Source organism: Mercenaria mercenaria, chromosome 17 (assembly GCF_021730395.1).
Source record: "Mercenaria mercenaria strain notata chromosome 17, MADL_Memer_1, whole genome shotgun sequence".
NCBI lineage: Eukaryota > Metazoa > Mollusca > Bivalvia > Venerida > Veneridae > Mercenaria > Mercenaria mercenaria.
This window is the reverse complement of record NC_069377.1, coordinates 1,629,810-1,648,190: the sequence shown is the minus strand read 5'-3', so window position 1 is coordinate 1,648,190 and position 18,381 is coordinate 1,629,810. Positions and strand designations below refer to the sequence as shown.

At 34.2% G+C, this 18,381-nt stretch overlaps 1 protein-coding gene across 2 annotated transcripts; it reads left to right on the top strand.

Moving 5' to 3' along the window:
- Positions 1-14,884: 14,884 nt before the first annotated feature.
- LOC123536653 (brain protein I3-like) lies at positions 14,885-18,087 on the top strand. Of its 2 annotated transcripts, XM_053528712.1 has the most exons (4): positions 14,899-15,018; positions 16,223-16,258; positions 16,605-16,720; positions 17,824-18,087. In XM_053528712.1, exons 2-4 carry the CDS (start codon positions 16,252-16,254, stop codon positions 17,950-17,952), a joined length of 252 nt encoding a protein of 83 aa, XP_053384687.1. In that variant the 5' UTR covers positions 14,899-15,018; positions 16,223-16,251; the 3' UTR covers positions 17,953-18,087. The 2 variants fall into 2 exon arrangements, with proteins under 2 accessions (XP_053384686.1, XP_053384687.1); XM_053528711.1 differs by lacking the exon at positions 16,223-16,258 and having other exon boundaries at positions 14,885-15,018.
- The last annotated feature ends 294 nt before the right edge of the window (positions 18,088-18,381 follow it).

Genomic DNA, 18,381 nt, shown 5'->3' with positions numbered 1-18,381 from the left:
TACCCAAAATATTATATCCGGACACGTACACTTTTCTTAATATCGCCAAAATCTCAAGTTTCAATAATATGTTTTACAAATTGTGATGATACGAAGACAGTTTAGCAACAATTGGCAGTATCTGACTTTGAAGTGTACGGTAAAATTACCTCTTATTTAAATCATTTCATAAAAAAACTGTTTCGTTTCTTCAAAGCAGTCTAACATAGACGATCTACTTTCGATTTCGAAAACTACAGGAAAATACAATTAAATGTGTCGCCGATTGTTTATTTCTCGAAAAATAAGAAATAAAATCATTTTTAAAATCAGTAGTAATTAAACAAACCAGTAAGGGCTTCTTCTCCCGATAATTAATCCGCTTACTGACGCAAAATTCAACCCATGTGTCATAATGAATGGGTGACGGTTTCATTTCTTGCGACCTGAATCATAAGCAAATTATCCGAACCAGTCAAAATTCCAGAAAGGTTACGATTTAAAACGAAGTTATAGACGTTTGCATTTTCGCCACTCGCGATTTTGCATCATTTTTATATGGCTGATCTTCATAGTATTTTTTCGGTAAACCGAAGTCCGTATTTCAAACGCAAATCGTAGAAGCGTTGTTATAAACAGGTCACGTGTGTTCGCCGACAGGTGCCCAGAATGTAGTTAGGATTCATCCGCGAAGTTTCGCGGAAGATTTAACGTACCGTACATATCTTATTCGGGTCATTTAAAATGAAGCTGTCATAATTTAATTTCATCGATGTGGTAAACTCTTTGATAATAGACATTCCAATGCTTTCAGAAGTACCCGACTCAATAAAATACTAGCAGTATGTACTGGAACTATATATTTTGTCTTTCACTGGATGTTACGCAAGCTTGGTAAGCCTGCGCAATTCATGAAATGCACAGCGCAATAAATTTGTTATTTGCGCAATGATTTTAAAGATTTTTTTTTTAACGGACAGGGTAACAAATTGATAATTTGTTAATATGCAGTTTTTATTCGAATTTGTGAACACCATATTTGCTATTTTGTGACAATTTCGATTGTGATGAAAACTTTAAGCTTATTGGAACCACTCTCGAGTCCGCTTCCTGGAAAAACCTGGTGTCATATAAGAAATCATGGTCGTGACCCCATTGGGGCTCGAACCCACGACCCCTGGATTGATCGGCCGACACCCTATCCACTATACCACCGCTCCTCTTATAATTGCCCTCAACATATAATAACTGACCAATTAAAATGACTCTTATTGTGACTGTAATTAACAGTATAAACAAATCAAATTCAAGAAAGTGTACATGGTAATAAAATTACAAGTATTTAAAATATTAACAAGTTTTGACAGCAATAAACACCTTAACAGTCAGGTAGTTTTTACATTTGAGCCGTGCCATGGGAAAACCAACATAGTGGGTGTGCGACCAGCATGGATCCAGACCAGCCTGCGCATCCGCGCAGTCTGGTCAGGATCCATGCTGTTCGCTAACAGTTTCTCCAATTCCAATAGGCTTTAAAAGCGAACAGCATGGAGCCTGACCAGACTGCGCGGATGCGCAGGCTGGTCTGGATCCATGCTGGTCGCACACCCACTATGTTGGTTTTCCCATGGCACGGCTCATTTAAATTCAGAAGATCACAACGACTTATCATAAATACGTTTAGAAACTTTTAGCACATTCTGGACTATCGATGATAAAGTGCATAAATGTGTCAAAGTTGAGACAACAATAAAGTTTTGACATCTGTCATGAAAACATAAAGAATGCTCATTATTTAAAATTTTCGCAACATAAACTTAATGAATAATTTATCCTTATTGAAGTTTCTATGTCAAAAATATACATTTTTGTGCTCACTGATTTTTTAACGATTTTTCTGATTTTTCACTGCACAACAATAGAGGCAGAATATCTAAATGCAGACTCTTATTTAAAATTATATGAAGACGAAATACGTAATGAAATAAATTTGCTATGGTGAATCAATTTTCAGCAGTTTCTAACGATTTGAAATTACCTAGACTTTAGAAGAACATGTCAGCTTTTCATCTACGCAAACATATTTGAGCTCGGGATAAACACAAATCCCACAAGGATCCGTAACAGAGCAAGGGTACATACAGATTTTTGGAACTTCGTCAAATCTCTTAAAAGGTCCTTTTTGATGTTGTATGAAAGTGTCAGTATATGCTTCAGATGTAAGATATTTTCGTATTTGAGAGCTGCAGAGCTAGACATTTCAGAAATATTTTTAGATGAATTTTGTATGTTAAATGTTGATTCTACGGAAGCGTAAAAGGATCATCCGTCGCTAAAACGTTTAATTACGTTACAGCTGCGGAAAGGATATAGAAAGTGAAGTAAATAATACAGTCAACATTTTCTAATGTACAGACAGAGTCCATCGACAACTGTTTTGTGAACAGTCTTATGACTTTCTTTTGTAAAAGAAATAAGGCTTACTGGATAGCGAGTTAGATAACATAACAAATCTAGGACATTAACCTTGTTGTAAGAACACTATTTCTTTGTAACAGTCAGACAGACAATCAGGCAATAAGATATAATTATTAGAAATACTATAATCAGTGATTATACTCAAAGTAGTAATACTGATGTTATACTGATCACTGATTCGTTACCATGACAACAATGCTGTATATTCTTACCAAAAGTACCATTTCTATCCAGTCTTTGAAGTGATTTGAATATTTTAAAGCGTTATTCCAAATACATATTTACGTCAAAAACCTCATTTCATGTAAACTGATGTGACATTGTTTGGGAAATACAGAATGTCCTGATACACATGACAGAGTTACAACTCTTGTCAGTTTAAGGTAGATTCATATGGTAACATAGTGTTTCGTTGATGCAGTTATTATATATAAAAATAGATGTGCTTATATAATATGGTCTAAGAAATACAACATATAAACAAGAAAGAATTTTTTACAAAATTCATAGTCAAATTAACGTTACCATGGCGACAATGCATTATTTTCTTATAAAAGTAACATTTTTGTCAATTTTCTTGAAACTTTAGGATTATTCAAATCAAACAGGGCACTGACGTTATTTTATGCATGGAGTAAGTTTTGAAAAGATTAAATAGTTAAATTCTGTAGTGACTGAACAATTCAGACTGTTCTTATCTAACTACTTCCTCAGCTGTCATGGCAACAAAACAAACTTTTACCAAACATTTCTCACAGTTCAGTTAGTTTTACTTATTTCTTGACACAAATTTGTAGTTTGAATCAGGTTGTTGAGCTTTTGCAGAAAAGAGAGTTACCGGATATTGGTTCGACCGAAAAATACTGAACATATGATATGTGCAAATGTTCAATATCATTACATTTACCATCCATAAGAAGTGAACAATAATGCCGATTAACGTGCATGTCCATTTTGGTACACGTGACGACTGACCTACTCCAGACTTAAAAAATATTTGAGCGCAGATAAGGCTAATTGTCAAACATATGTTATTGATTCCCTGTTGAGTGCGCAGTGCTTGGTAAAACATGTGACATAGTACTGTTGATAGTGAACAAACAAGTGACAAAGATGTAGATACGGATGACAAAATTCCTGGACCTGAATATATATCTATTAAACCATACGAAAACTGAAAAGCTTTCTCTGATTTGGTTGACCCGAAAACACAAAACGATTCTAGCAGTGAGATCACAGATTGTATTCCCACACCGTTGAAAAGAAATTCTATCTCTCAACTTTATCCAAGCATGTTTCCTTCTACGGCAGTTATGGTGGTGTCGTGTCCTTCAGTTCAGATTTTAGACATTCCAGGAATGAGCACAGTCAATAAAGTACAGACTGAAACAATCGTTGATAAATGTTTAAACAGCGACCTATATAATGACCTTGACACCAAGATTCCGGCTTCGAATAAAGAATCAAATGTCACGTACCCTAATTTGTATTGCGCTTTATGCAATGGAGAGAATGAAACCAGGTTAACTTTCTGGAAACCAGAAATTGCTTGCGACAAGGCAATTTTTGAACCTGAACGATTTGAAAATGTTGTTCAAGAAGTAAGAGAATCCCAAAAATGTAACATATTATATCGACCACCTGTGGATTTAGTGTATGAAGACTGTAGAGATATAATATCTGAATGTAATGTTTCTGGGGAGTGGCAAGTTTACGATACAGTGGTTGAAGCGGCGTGTCTCTCATACACATCTGTCTTTCAAAATATGTACAGAAATGTGTTTTGCTATTTCTGTAACACTAATTTTAACAACTACACCATAGAATATCCATGACCTATACATGACTTTCATTACAGAGACTTTTCACTTGTTTTGAAGTTCGATCCAGGTGACAAAAAGGCAGACGACAAAATCAGTCAACAGGACGTCTTGTGTAACAGACAACAGATATATGACCCGATACAGGTGAGAAAGTTTGATATACAGTCAAACATGTCTATAAAGACCGCCCATGGGAGAGCCAAAATGTGGTCTTTATTGGGAGGTGGTCATTATTCAAAGGTTAAATTACACTGTAAATGTTAAAATGGGAAACAAAACATGTGGTCTATAGAGCCAGGTGGTCTCTGTTCAGAGGTGGTCTTTAACAAAGGTTTGACTGTATAGTTATTTCTGAAATTCATCTTTAATGAAAACCATTGTATTAGATATAATTATATCCACAGGTAGCCTGTATAGATGAAACACAATAACACGTTACTGTATATTTTATTCATGTAACAGTGATTATAGGTGTATCATGAAATCATTTTACTAGTATACAAAGATATGTTCAAGGGAGAACAGGTTTTTTTCTTTTAATAACATTTATAATTTGCTTTGCTGGAATGTTTACAAACATGCACGAGCATGTAAATGATGCTTTTCATTTCAGGAAATGTGTCTGCACATCAAGTGTTTTCTCCCAAAGATGTTAGTAGATGATGTTTGTGTGGACATTGCAGAGACAATAGGTGGTATTAATTTCGAAGTCTTCTTAAAACTGACGCCATTAGACACATACATGTATCCGTCTGTAGAAGAAACCATGGAGTCAATAAATGAATACGCGTTAGATAGTCTGTATCAGTCAGAACTGCAATTGAAAGAGATAGCTCTTTATTACAAAAGTGATGAGTCAAAGATTAATGATAAAATTGCTTTTGTTGTGGTGCACTTTATTGTTATCTCAAATCCTATTGGTTATCATGAGGCAAAAGTGTCCGCTATTAATGCTATCGTAGACCTTCATGAAACAATTATAGATGTAAAATTAGTGATAGGAACAATGCAAGGCGTAAATAAATTTCTTGTTGAACTTGACAATTTCGAGTACGATGATGACTTAGCAACTTATATTGACCACAACGATAATTCAATGTTGAGGAAATATTCTTTCCGAGACGCTTTACCCACAACCATTTTATATCAAAGACTGTTGCTGTCAATTTACAAATGTCCGGTTGTATTATTAAATGCTTCTTTGTACACATTTCAAAAGAACAAGTCTATCATTTTTGTTCAAGAACTTGAAATAGAATTACGAAAAAATGAATATCTATTTGATTGTTCTTCACAAAATATTTATATTTGCATCCAAAAAGTGACCTCCATTTTCATGAAACTCAAACATTCAAAAGAAGAGAAAGTTTTTCAGTTTTCGTATGGTTTAATAGATATATATTCAGGTCCAGGAATTTTGTCATCCGTATCTACATCTTTGTCACTTGTTTTTTCACTATCAACAGTACTATGTCACATGTTTTACCAAGCACTGCGCACTCAACAGGGAATCAATAACATATGTTTGACAATTAGCCTTATCTGCGCTCAAATATTTTTTCAGTTTGGAGTAGGTCAGTCGTCACGTGTACCAAAATGGACATGCACGTTAATTGGCATTATTGTTCACTTCTTATGGATGGTAAATGTAACGATACTGAACATTTGCACATATCATATGTTCAGTATTTTTCGGTCGAACCAATATTCGGTGACTGTCTTTCACAGAACATTGGCTTATTGCTTTTACAGTATGACGTTCGCTGCACTTCCGGTTATGGCTAATTTCGTCATCACTTTCGTCAGTTCCAGTAATGTTAATATCGGTTATGGAGGTGTTTTGTGCTTTATATCTGATTACAGAATGTTCGGCTACTGCTTTATTCTCCCTGTTGTTATTGTCATTGCTTCTAATTTGTTTATGTTTGTGTCCACGGTCCATTATATCAAAGGAATGCCGACATTGAAATCTGGCATGCACGATGAACGAAATGCGCTACTTACGTATGCCAAAATGTCAACTTTAACAGGTATAACATGGCTTTTTGGATTTCTTTGTGTGGTTTTCGAATCTGAAATTGTAGAATATTTATTCATTATTTGCCAGGCCGCTCAAGGTGTATTATTATTCATTTGTTTGGTTTGCAACAGGCATGTTACTGGGATTATTCGACAGTCCTTCTCGCATTAAAACATAAAGACGAAAGACAGAGTATGGTGTATATATTTCTGATTAACAAAAGAAATAGTTATGGAATGAGTTAATTAGTTGTTTATTTATAAATGTTTTGTATATTTTGAGTAACAGATCGTCACTTTTGCTACTTTTGTCATTTATGTATTGTTGATCTTTCATAATGTATTACATATTTTTTTGAAATATAGTTTGGTTACATATTAAGATAGGCGTAACTGCTCTGAGTTGATCATATTAATTTTGCGGGACTGGAGAGAAATAGTTCATTTATTTAATAATTATATGTACATTTTATTGACAACGCTTTGTACAATTTGACTGCATTAAAATGTTGAAATAGTTTGTACCCCAACTGTTGTAAGTAACTATTGTTCGAGGAATAGGTCTGCATTGTGTTTATAGACCTGAGAGGAATTTGTGACCCGGGAGAGCGTAGCGAGCGAGGTTTTCAAATCTCCTCACAGGTCTATAAACACTATGCAGACCTATTTCGAGAATGATAACTGACTTACCTACATGCTTCTTTGTTTTACATAGTCGAAATTGGTTTCGGATTTGAAGAACGTTTGTAACGTGTATGCATGATAAAAAAATAGTTACAAGAAAGGACAAGACAATATGTGTCACAATTTATTTGATACTATATTGATATAACATAATGCCCAACTTGCTACGAACCTGTAAATATATTTGTCAGCAATTAGGACATGACATTTTATATTGCATAAAAAATCCGTGCACATTTGGGAAATAGTCTCTCTCTGAGATCATCAATGTGTGTCTAGTCAATCAGTCAGAATTTGACGCGATTGGTATTTTATGTTTTTGTTTTTCATAATTATTTTTAAAAAAAGTGTATTTAATTTGACACTTAAATATACATTGCCGTATAAAAAGTATTGAAATAGATTTATCATTACATTATCACAAGAAATGCGTATCATGATATACCCTGATTTGGCACACACCAAGAAGACACAGCGAAAAGTGCTAAAACTGCGCGAACAGCATCGAGAATATATAAAGCTTTTTTGACAATGAAAGTAATTAGTTCAACTAATTAAGAGGTTTGTAGTTAGAGGCCTCCGTTTTGATTGACATGGCAACGATTTGAATTAACATTATATAGTTTAATGCCGTTTTGGTTCTCCACACCTGATTCACGTGTAGAAGTTGTCATATATTTGTGAATTTCAATATAGAAGTATAGAATCAATGAAACCTTGTACAATGCAAAATATCTAATAACATTTAAAGGCATAAAAATGTCAAGTGTTGGTTCGATATGAATTAACGATATTCAGCAAATTTAGAACATTTTTCAGAAAACAAGAAATGTACTTTAACCAGTTTCCCACCAATTACCACTACCTAACTACAGTCTTTAAATATGTCTAAACTGTCAGTCTTATTTCAGACTCGCTCGGAATGTATCACGATAATTTAACTGTGTTTTCAAAAATACAACTTCGTTACTGATAATGTTCCATGTTAATTGTACAGAAAATCGTCACAATTTTCATTAGCAAGCTATTAAGTAACTTGGAGGAAATTTGTGTAGTTTGTAGTTTTTACAATTATTATATCATTGTCAATATTTTTCTATGTAAAATAAAATGTCCTGTTTCATGAAGCATTCTCCACTATGACGAAAGAGTATGCCCGTATTAACTTTCTGACAAATATCAATACCTACTTAGAATTGAATGTTAAAACTTTACAGTAAAGTCATGTTTAGATCAATTTTCAAGATATGTAAAACTGGTCGAAGGACTTCGGACACTATCATATGCTTCTAGCCTACATTTTAAATGCAAATTTCTCCTTAAGTATTTAAACAATACCCAAATCGTTTCGAGTCAGTGATAAACCAATGTATTAGTTAATTTATTACAGCAGAAACTGGTTTGTATCTGTTCCTATCAAGATGTTTTTCTTATTTTATCTGGGCCAGGGTATATTTTCTTGAAAAAATAAAATGTTTAATTTCCGTAAAAATATAATGTCATCACTTTACCGAAGTTTTAAATATTTGAATTCCAGTCGAAAAAAGTGACACAATCTGTTTATTGAAGGAAAAAATAACATTTTAAGATTAAAATCGTATAAATAAATAAAAAAGAGAACTATATTTTTGCAAATAACCTGTACTTCATTTATCTATACACTGTTCGTAATGTAAGTAATGTAAAGTTATTGACGCATTACATGTGTGAATAGGTATACATGTATAAGTGACCGGTCAGTTTTATTACAGTGGTTCAGGTAGTTATTTAAGTACAGGTATATGTCTGTATATCTCTGTTATAAGTGATGGCAGATATTTGTGTGATGTATAACTTACATTAATACTAAGAAAAGGCAGTAATCTTATCAAGGCCGTAGGGTGGGTTCTTGCTTGGGATAAGTACCAGTGGCACACATAATATTTGAGCCGCGCCATGAGAAAACCAACATAGTGCAATTGCGACCAGCTTGGATCCTGACCAGCCTGCGCATCTGCGTAGTCTAGTCAGGATCCATGCTGTTCGCTAACGGTTTGTCTTATTCCAAAAGGCTTTGAAAACGAACAGCATGGATCCTGGCCAGACTGCGCAGATGCTCAGGCTGGTCTGGATCCACGCTGGTCGCAAAGCCACTATGTTGGTTTTCTCATAGCACGGCTCATTTTAAACATGTAATAAAAATGTATCCGAAATGACAGTTCTTTCTGAGGCTTGCCTAAGGAAGCTGGATCGGAAAAAGTTAAATCAGGATAAGTCTGACAACAACCCATCTATAGATAATGTTGTCTATTCAGGGCTGAAGTTGTGGTCAAAACATATTCGAAATGTGTCATTTGTAGGGCTAAAGTAGAAGCAGGTCGCTGCTTAAAAATTCCACCTGAAACTCGGCTGGACCGTTTAGTTCGTTTCCGCGTCTAGCCGTATTTGTATATGCCATCTGCATGGAAAGCGACTTGACACATCACTTTCGTGGCATCAGACTGAATGTGAAACCGTCACTGATATGACCTGCCAAGAAGCTACTGTTCTTGACCTATGCATCACAGGCATATCAATGCCAAGCTTTATTTCTGTTGGATAGACTATAGTCAGGATCAGATTAACTGCTGTACACATATTGCCCCTTTTTTGTTGTGTTTAGGCCTAGTCCGCCGCAAAGAACAATCTTCAATTCAGTTTTCACTGAAGGAAGAACATGAAGTAATGAATGCGTGTCACATGTAGTATGTGTCTAAAAGAAATAAATATAAATGCACAGAAAAAGATGAAGAAATAAAGAAATGAAATATATATATAAAAAAAAATAATAAAAACAAAATGGAAAACAAATTACATCCTCATCGCTAGTGGCGTGCGCGTCGCGAGGAGGGCATGCAAAGATTACCTGGTGTGTTGCTAGTATTTTACAGCACACATTTACCAATCTACTACAACAAAGAACCAGGATAAACCAATGAAAAGTTAACCCAACAAATAATAATGAATTAACAGTATTTGCTTCTCTCACTACTCTAGATGTATAAAATGCCTATATGTGCCCATTCAAACATTTGTATAGTATTTTAGTTACAAACAAATGTAAAAATATGTGATCATCAAATTATTAAAAATGAATATAAAAAGTATTGGTTACTTTACATTTGGGAACACCCTGTAGTTATATTTTTTGTTTAAAAGTACTGCTCCACCCCTTGCATCAACACAACAGTCACAGACAATGTGTATAATTAATATCTACATATGCTGGCCAAATATGGTTTTGATGCACGGGGGGGAACAATGTTCTTTAAAGCAAAATAGCTTTTATATGTATATAACAGGGTACGTAATTCTATTTAGAGCAAAAATTACCATTTTATGAAACAAATATTGAAAAATTTGACTTTAAGAAATAATCTCAAATATGTATTTTGATGGTATATGTAATTAAATACTTATTTCTTAGTGGTTTATTTTTCACTCTTTGAGTAGGCAAATTCATATAGAAAGTGTCCGAAGTCCTTTGTTTCACTTAAAACGTACTTTTTGAAACAATTAATACTGTATTTACGAGCAACCACGCGTTCACCTAAAATGTCATGCACGGACTTCTCATGATTCTACTGCACTGTTTCGGTTGCTTACGCATAACTTTAAATTTAGCCTCTGACAAGTGGGTAAGTGTGTCGACAATTTGGCTCAGTGGTTAGAGGACTGGACTAGCATCGGAGCGACTCGGGTTCGATTCCCACTACAGGCACTTGAGATTTTGTGTAGACAGTAGAAATAGGACAGGTCTGGAAATTCTTACAGACCTCATAATCGGTCTATAAGGTGTTTATAGACTCCATCGGAACAAAGAAGCCGGTAAGTAACCGGACTTAAAACTTTCAGCCAATCCCTTACTACACAAAGTTAAGATCACAGTATAATCATAGTGTAATAGCTGTTTGTATTTTTTTTTTCCATGAGACAATTTGCCATTTTTATAGAGGTTCAAAATTTTATCTTATATGTATGTCTATATCAAATTTTCATAATCTCAATTTCCATCATAACATAAAGTATCCACATACAAGTCCAATTCTATATAAAAAAAAGTCCTAACATGTTTTAACTTCATTTTTATGTAACAGTTATCGTACGAGAATGGTCAGTGTAGTATTTACCGATAAAAGTTTTCAAAAAGCCACCCGGTTCTGTAAATACTATGCAGTACTATTCTGGGTGCGGCAACTAATTTAACTACATGCTATTGTTTTGTTTTCTATCAAGAAATATTCTTTAAAATTTCAACATAATTGTATGAAACTTGTCTACTCTTCATTATACAATCGGCTAACAAGTAAAATTTGAAATACCCTTTATCAATCGAAATTACAGCCCGCTTGATATTTGTAAATATCAGTTCATTAATTACAGTCAAACCTGTCTATCAAGACCACCCTTGGGAGAGCCAAAATGTGATTTTTATTAAAAGGTGGTCTTTATTCACAGGTTAAAATACATATTAGATGTTTAAATGGGAAACAAAATATGTGGTCTTTAGAGCCAGGTGGTCTCTGTTCAGAGGTGGTCTTTAACACAGGTTTGACTGTATGTATGATTTCACATTGTCGTTTGTTTTTTATGTGGTGTAATCATATATTGTACAATTTCTGAATCGCTTGTCTGTCAAAAGACAAAAGAGGCCGTGGAACGAAGGACTAAGGGTCAATAGATTTAACTATTGACCGGCATGCCATTAAATAAATGTTTTATAATATGTCATCAGATATAAATGTTATTATATTTTTCTCAAGGTTTTTGACTTTAGTCCAGCAAAATTTGGTGATGATTTATAGACTGGCCCATAGCACGACATATGGACCGGAAATTTATGTATGGAGTGATCTCTACTTCAGCGTCTGGTTCTACTATATTAAAGATGTATCATTGATTCATTTTGGGTGTTTGTGCTGTTTCTAAGTTATAAAAAGGATATCAGTTTATAGAGAAATTATTCATTAATTATGTGGAAATTCGTTTAACATGAAACGACTAAACATTAAAAAGTTATTCAATGACTTTTCCGTGGTCGGGTTGTTTGGTCGTTGACTTCGAAACACCCGCACCTCACCGATGTGGGTCCGAAACCTTACTTGTAATGTAGAGTTCTTCATGTGAGGAAGGTTAACTGTTCTACCCAGGTGCCCGCCCATGTCTTTAAACACTACTTGGAGGGTAAACTTGGATCTTGCTCCGTCAAAATAAGCTTCAAAAGTCGCCGTATGAAATTAAGTATAAATTAAGTCGGCGTGACTTTAAAACCAACAAAAATAAGTCAATATATAAATCGCCGTTCCAAAGTTAGTGTTGTTGGCCGGGCTATTGTTCAACACTTATTTATTTGTTGGGTTAGAGTCTTAACTTGAAGAAAAATATCAAAGATTTGTTCGGATGTCGTGTAATAAAACAGGTATTGAATGGTTTGCCTTCAGACTTCAGTTGATAATTTTAACTTATTGACCGGCAAGCCAATTCGGTAGCTATTATATACTAAATACGGCAGCTACTGCGATGCTTTCTTGAAAAATAAATAAATAACAGTTGCCACTTTGTTTATGTGTAATTAAAATATGCTCAGAAATAATTCATTTTACATATGCCTGTTCACACATATACTGTTGTAATTCTTATGATGATAAATAGCACTGCTATGTTTCTATTGTCTCTGAATGTAAACTAATATGAATAAAGTGATCTTAAAATATTATAATGTTATTAATCAAGCAATTTCATATTGGCCTTGTTATTTGTCCAAGGGTTGTCGTATTATGCCAATACGACTGCCCGAGGACAAATAACTAGGCCAATATGAAATTGCTTGATTAATGATAATATTATTATTCAACTTTTGACTGTTGGCGGTAACAGTATAAGAACTCTGTGAGTTACCTTATTGCAGCTATGCGCGTTCAGGTGAAAAAACTTGACAAGTTGTTTAGACTTATTTTAGAAATCATAATAATTTTAGCCGGTAAAACAGAATGAGTTGTATGTAATAATTTTGAGAGATATTTTTGATGTGACATAATCAACATGATCAAGAGTAACTAGAACTTACCTTATTTTTGAATTCCTATTTATTTTCTTTAGTGAGTTATCTTAGCGCATTTGAACTGTGATAAAAACTTCTTTAAAAGTCATTTCCTTTTAGGCAGCAGGCAACGAGACACAAAATTGTACACATATGTGTTGATCAGGATAATAGAACCAACCAAGCACAAATTATACACTCCCATGCCTCGTTTAATTCTTAATCTTATCCGAAATTGTTTGCAGTTCACAACTGACACTCTTGTCCGCCAATTTATTCATCTACTTTCCAGCATTTGAATCGCTATTTATCATTGCACAAATAGTCCACACTATCAAAATGTCTGTTAAAGATAAGCCTCATCCTTTTAATTAATCTGAGTTACCGTATTTTCACATTATTTTCCTTGACAACTGCCAGAATTTGGAGGCAGTAAACAGTTTTCTGAGCTTCTCGGCCTAGAGTCGCCTACCTAACTTTCAAAACCTCACACAAAAGTCTGTAACCACACACCTGAAATAAAGATATTGCAACATTAACATCACTGTATGTCTATCGTTACAAACCATCTGCAATACATCTCTAATATCTAGTTTTCTGTTTACAAGACCTGAATTTTGTGCTCTCCCGGTCGCGGAAACTGATGACGAAAAAAGCTAAATTTGCCAATTTTTCAATCGCTGCAGAAAATTCCCTGAAAATGATAGCCCCAATTGCTACACTGTTCCATACTCCAGTAACACTGTAAAATCTGAAAATAAGCTGAAATATATGGGCCATCCGTACCGTTTTTTCACTATTCCACTTTTTCTGAGGCCCCTGCTAAAATGACAACCCCACTTTAAGCCAGCTCAGAGGAAGCATGTATACGCTCCTGCAAGTCATTACGTCATACTATCAAGATCAAGGCTACTCAACTGATTTTCTTTAAATAAGTGAAACTCAATTCTAGCCGCTGAAACTTCAATTCTAGCAATTATTATTATTTACAAGTTCAAATATGCACTTCATTCCGTAAATTCCCTCTTATTTGTAAATTTCACCCGGCCAATTCGACACTAACAGCTGAAAACTGTTTACTGCCTCCTTTCTGACAGGAAACACTTGCATTTTACACAAAACCGAATAAGCGAAAGTATCGTTGTAATCTATGAAGACGTATGTATACATCCCGCTCAATCATACTTGGTTATTACATGAACATGTAAGATGATTTTTTTCTCAAAATTAAAAAAAAAAATGTAATCTATAACTCTGATGTAAAACAAAATGGCGTCATTTAAAAATCTAACGGAAGTGACTTCTCCGTATTGGCCCTCTCTTTTGAACCAATCAAAATGCTTGAATTCCGTATTAGCCCTGTTTTTCTCGTATTGGCCCTGTTTTTCTCATATTGGCTCAGTTATGTTTTGTATTAGCTCTGTCTGTACCATATGATGTTTGCAATTGATCTTATACAGTGTGTAATATTGTAAAGTTGAATAATAATGCAGTTTATTTGCTGAAATTTCTACATGTTCTGTACGTTGTAATTAAGTTACTCCATTCCATATCCACTAAAAACGAGTGCAAGTTATTTTAAGTATCATTTACTTATATTTCATTTTATATGCACGTTTATATCTAACTGAACAAATTTCTACTGTATTATGTATACCAAGCAGTCTATAATTAAGTGATTAAGAAAACCGCTTTAAACAAAAGAGCCGGTAGGTAATTCTTTTAAGTTGTTTATACGACTGATCGATCAATTAGCTATTCATTTCAGTGAAAGAGTAAAAGGAAAAAGGGACTGAAACCGTACACCAGAAAAAATTAAACTTGTTTTGTTTTTATTATACGTCCAGCATATAGATTTCCCTTTGTTTAAAAAAAAAAATGTTTCTAATACCAAAAGTTAACCCATGATTTTTATTGCGCATGTGTTTCATTTTTGCAATTTATTCAAAGGTCGAAGGACCGGAGATTTAAGAAAAGGTAGGATTTTTATATTCAATATAGTTTTTCCTCATTGTAAAATATGTTTTTATTTGTTCTTTTTTATTGGTACACTTTTTAATCTTTGATATTTACATAGATATATCAATACAAGAAGAAACTTTTAACTTAAGTGCAGTTACGGTCTTATACTTATGTGATACAAAAATGTATATCAGTCGGCTAAACGCGAAAAGGTTTACAGTTCCAAACTCGCATTTCACCTGATTATACTAGAAAAAATGTTTTATTTGAGGGTAAAAGAAGGCACAGACTGAGGTGATTTTATGATTTTTGCCATTTGATTTTGACAAAAATCCGTATGAAAAATGGCTATGACAAGTCTCATTTCCGATGTTTTTCTTAATTCTAAGAACTATAAAATTAAAAAATAATCTTAGAAACATTTTTGATGTGTTACATGTCTTCATCAGTATAGTGGTCTTTATATATGAGCCGCGCCATGAGAAAACCAACATAGTGGCTTTGGGACCAGCATGCATCCAGACCAGCCTGCATCCGCGCAGTCTGGTCAGGATCCATGCTGTTCACTTTCAAAGCCTATTGCAATTAGAGAAACCATTAGCGAACAGCACTGATCTTGACCAGACTGCGCGGATGCGCAAGCTGGTCTGGATCCATGTTGGTCGCTAACGCACTATGTTGGTTTTCTCATGGCGCGGCTCATATATAGATGTGATTGTTTGCATTATTAACATTTAGCTGTTCAATGTGATTGGTTTTATATGCTCCAGAAATATATATTGGTCGTGAAAAGGGCCGAGGTCAGTGTTGATAGTTTTCTTGAATTGTGCAGAAAATGATTATTATACTGCGCAGTATAATACGGAAAAGTTTAAGGGTTAGGCGACCTGTTATTTCAAGACTTCTTTTTCGTACTAACTAAACTGCGTCTTTGTAAGATTCAAATTTTCATCATAGAAGTATGTCTGACAGACTACGAATTCTGACTGCGGATTAAAGCTCGACTCAATTAATGCGATATAAATATTATACGGCTTTTTAGGATAAAGTTTTCTTGGAGCGTGACCAATGCTAAAGAAACGACGTCCTTGGTTTATTTGTAAAACTTTAATGAAACAAGATTTATTTTTATTATGTGGTAAGGAGAGATTCCGACGAAATACTTTTTAACTAGTTGCTTTTGGTTGATGAAACTTACACATGAATGTTACTTTTACAGTAAAGGCAGACTGTTAACAGAAGAACAACATGGCGGGTAGGTTTTGCATGTGCAATTTGTAAGCACCGACCCTATCAAACTGAGTATCTGAGTGAACACCACTTTTTGATACTATTTTATACCTTTAGTGTTTATACCTGTTGTTTCCAATAATTATATACAAGTATCATATTCATAATTAATTTGACGTAACATGATTAGCATATAATTTTATAGATGAAGGAAACGGCCATTGTTTTGTATGTAAACTGTGTTGTTGTTTTTTCTATTTTTACAATAGGCGAGCAGATTATAATAACACAAAGTTGAAACTTCATTAAAATAAAACTGAAACAGTTAACGAATGTTAAACCCTTACATCAGAATTTATTTCCTTTTATAGTTCAGTATGGAAACGCCACGGTAGTGCCAGTGGGATACCCCCAGCCTCAGCCCAGTGTGGTCGTTGTCCAAGGAAATCCCAGACAACATGTGCAAGGACTCTGTCCTTATTGTGGGGTAATGCATTTACAGTTATATAATATTACAGCTTTTAGCAAAATACAGTACAACCTTCATCAAGGAGGCTACCCACGGGAAGGACAAAAAGTGGTCTATTAAGACGAATGGTTTCTAAACACAACATACTTTTATTTGACCTTCAACGACACAAAAAGAAACCGACCTTACCCTGCTGAATTTCTATAATGAATGTGTCCATCTTTCAATTTGGACAGTACCATTAACTGTTAAAAGGAGTGTTTACCAAAAATATACAGACTGAATGGTGAACAGTGCAGATCATGATCAGCCTGCACATCCGTGCACAGGTCGCAAAGGCAGAATAAATCGTGTTTCAGCATGATAAGGGATTAGGACAGCACAAATAGCCAGCAAAACAAATTGTATTGTGCTTACTGTAGTAAAACGCTTTATGTTTCTCGGTTAGAATATAAAATTATGTTATAAATTCTGGTCACTCTTAAATGATTTATCGCTTTAACTCATTTGAAGGAATCTATAGAGCAAAACATGTTTCTTTTGCAAAGATATGATAATACACTTCAATCTAGCGACACGTTGGTATGTGAAAAATTATAAGGCAAATCACTACGTAGTTAAATTTTGAGACGGACCTATACATACATATATCACTAAGTATTCAATACCATAATTTAATTTTGTATTCTGTAAAGACTTTCCATAGTTGTGTTGAATTCAGCAGCTACTGTCTAAAACATCGCAACAGTTATGTTCAAAGATTTATAGACCATGTCTCTAGAAGGATACTGCATTTCTGTTTGATTCACCTTTCCGTAACAAAGTTATTTCTCATTTAATCTTTAAATTCACTACATGTATATATTTTGTACAGAAAGAAAATAACGTTTACTTCCGTGTAAGCAACATTGGTTCTTTAATAATCAAGGGCGACACTTTGTGCAATCTGAACGTGCGATCTGACGTCTTTCACAAAAAGCCAAGTTTTATCACTATCAAAGTAGATATGACAAAACTTAAAAAGATTCTGCTACAGCCATAGTAGACCTAATAAAGCGCTGTAATTTACGAAATAATTTGCGTTACGGGGAGTAGATTGAAACGATTTATCATTATTTCAGGTTGGAGTCCCACAGAAAAGCTTCACACTACTCGGGATTATTCTTGCGTTCGTGTTCTTCCCGATTGGAATACTGTGTTGTCTGGCAATGAAAGAAAGAACCTGTGGACATTGTCATGCTACTATTTGATACACTTTCGTGAACGAACAATACTTTCAATTACATTTTATCTAACATATTATAGTTAATTTTGTTACTCTAGATTTATCTGACAAATGTTGAATATAATGTTTAAAGAGCAAATATATCAATTTTAAAGGCAAATACTTTCTTCCCGACTTTGACATTTTGTTAAGCAAACAGTCCACTTCAAAGTAACAGATAATGTGAAATTAATGAAGTAATAATTCAACTATTCCCAGCGATGATGCTCTACATTGTATAAATGTGTATAATATTCGCAAACACTCTGTGTATGTCAGTACAGATGTTGTGCTGTATTAATGAATATTGAAATTCGCAAACACACTGTACAAGTCTGTACATAGGCCTACACAAATAAAAAGAACTTGTTATATGAGCTCCCTACCTTCTAACTGGCAACATGTTCAACGCAAT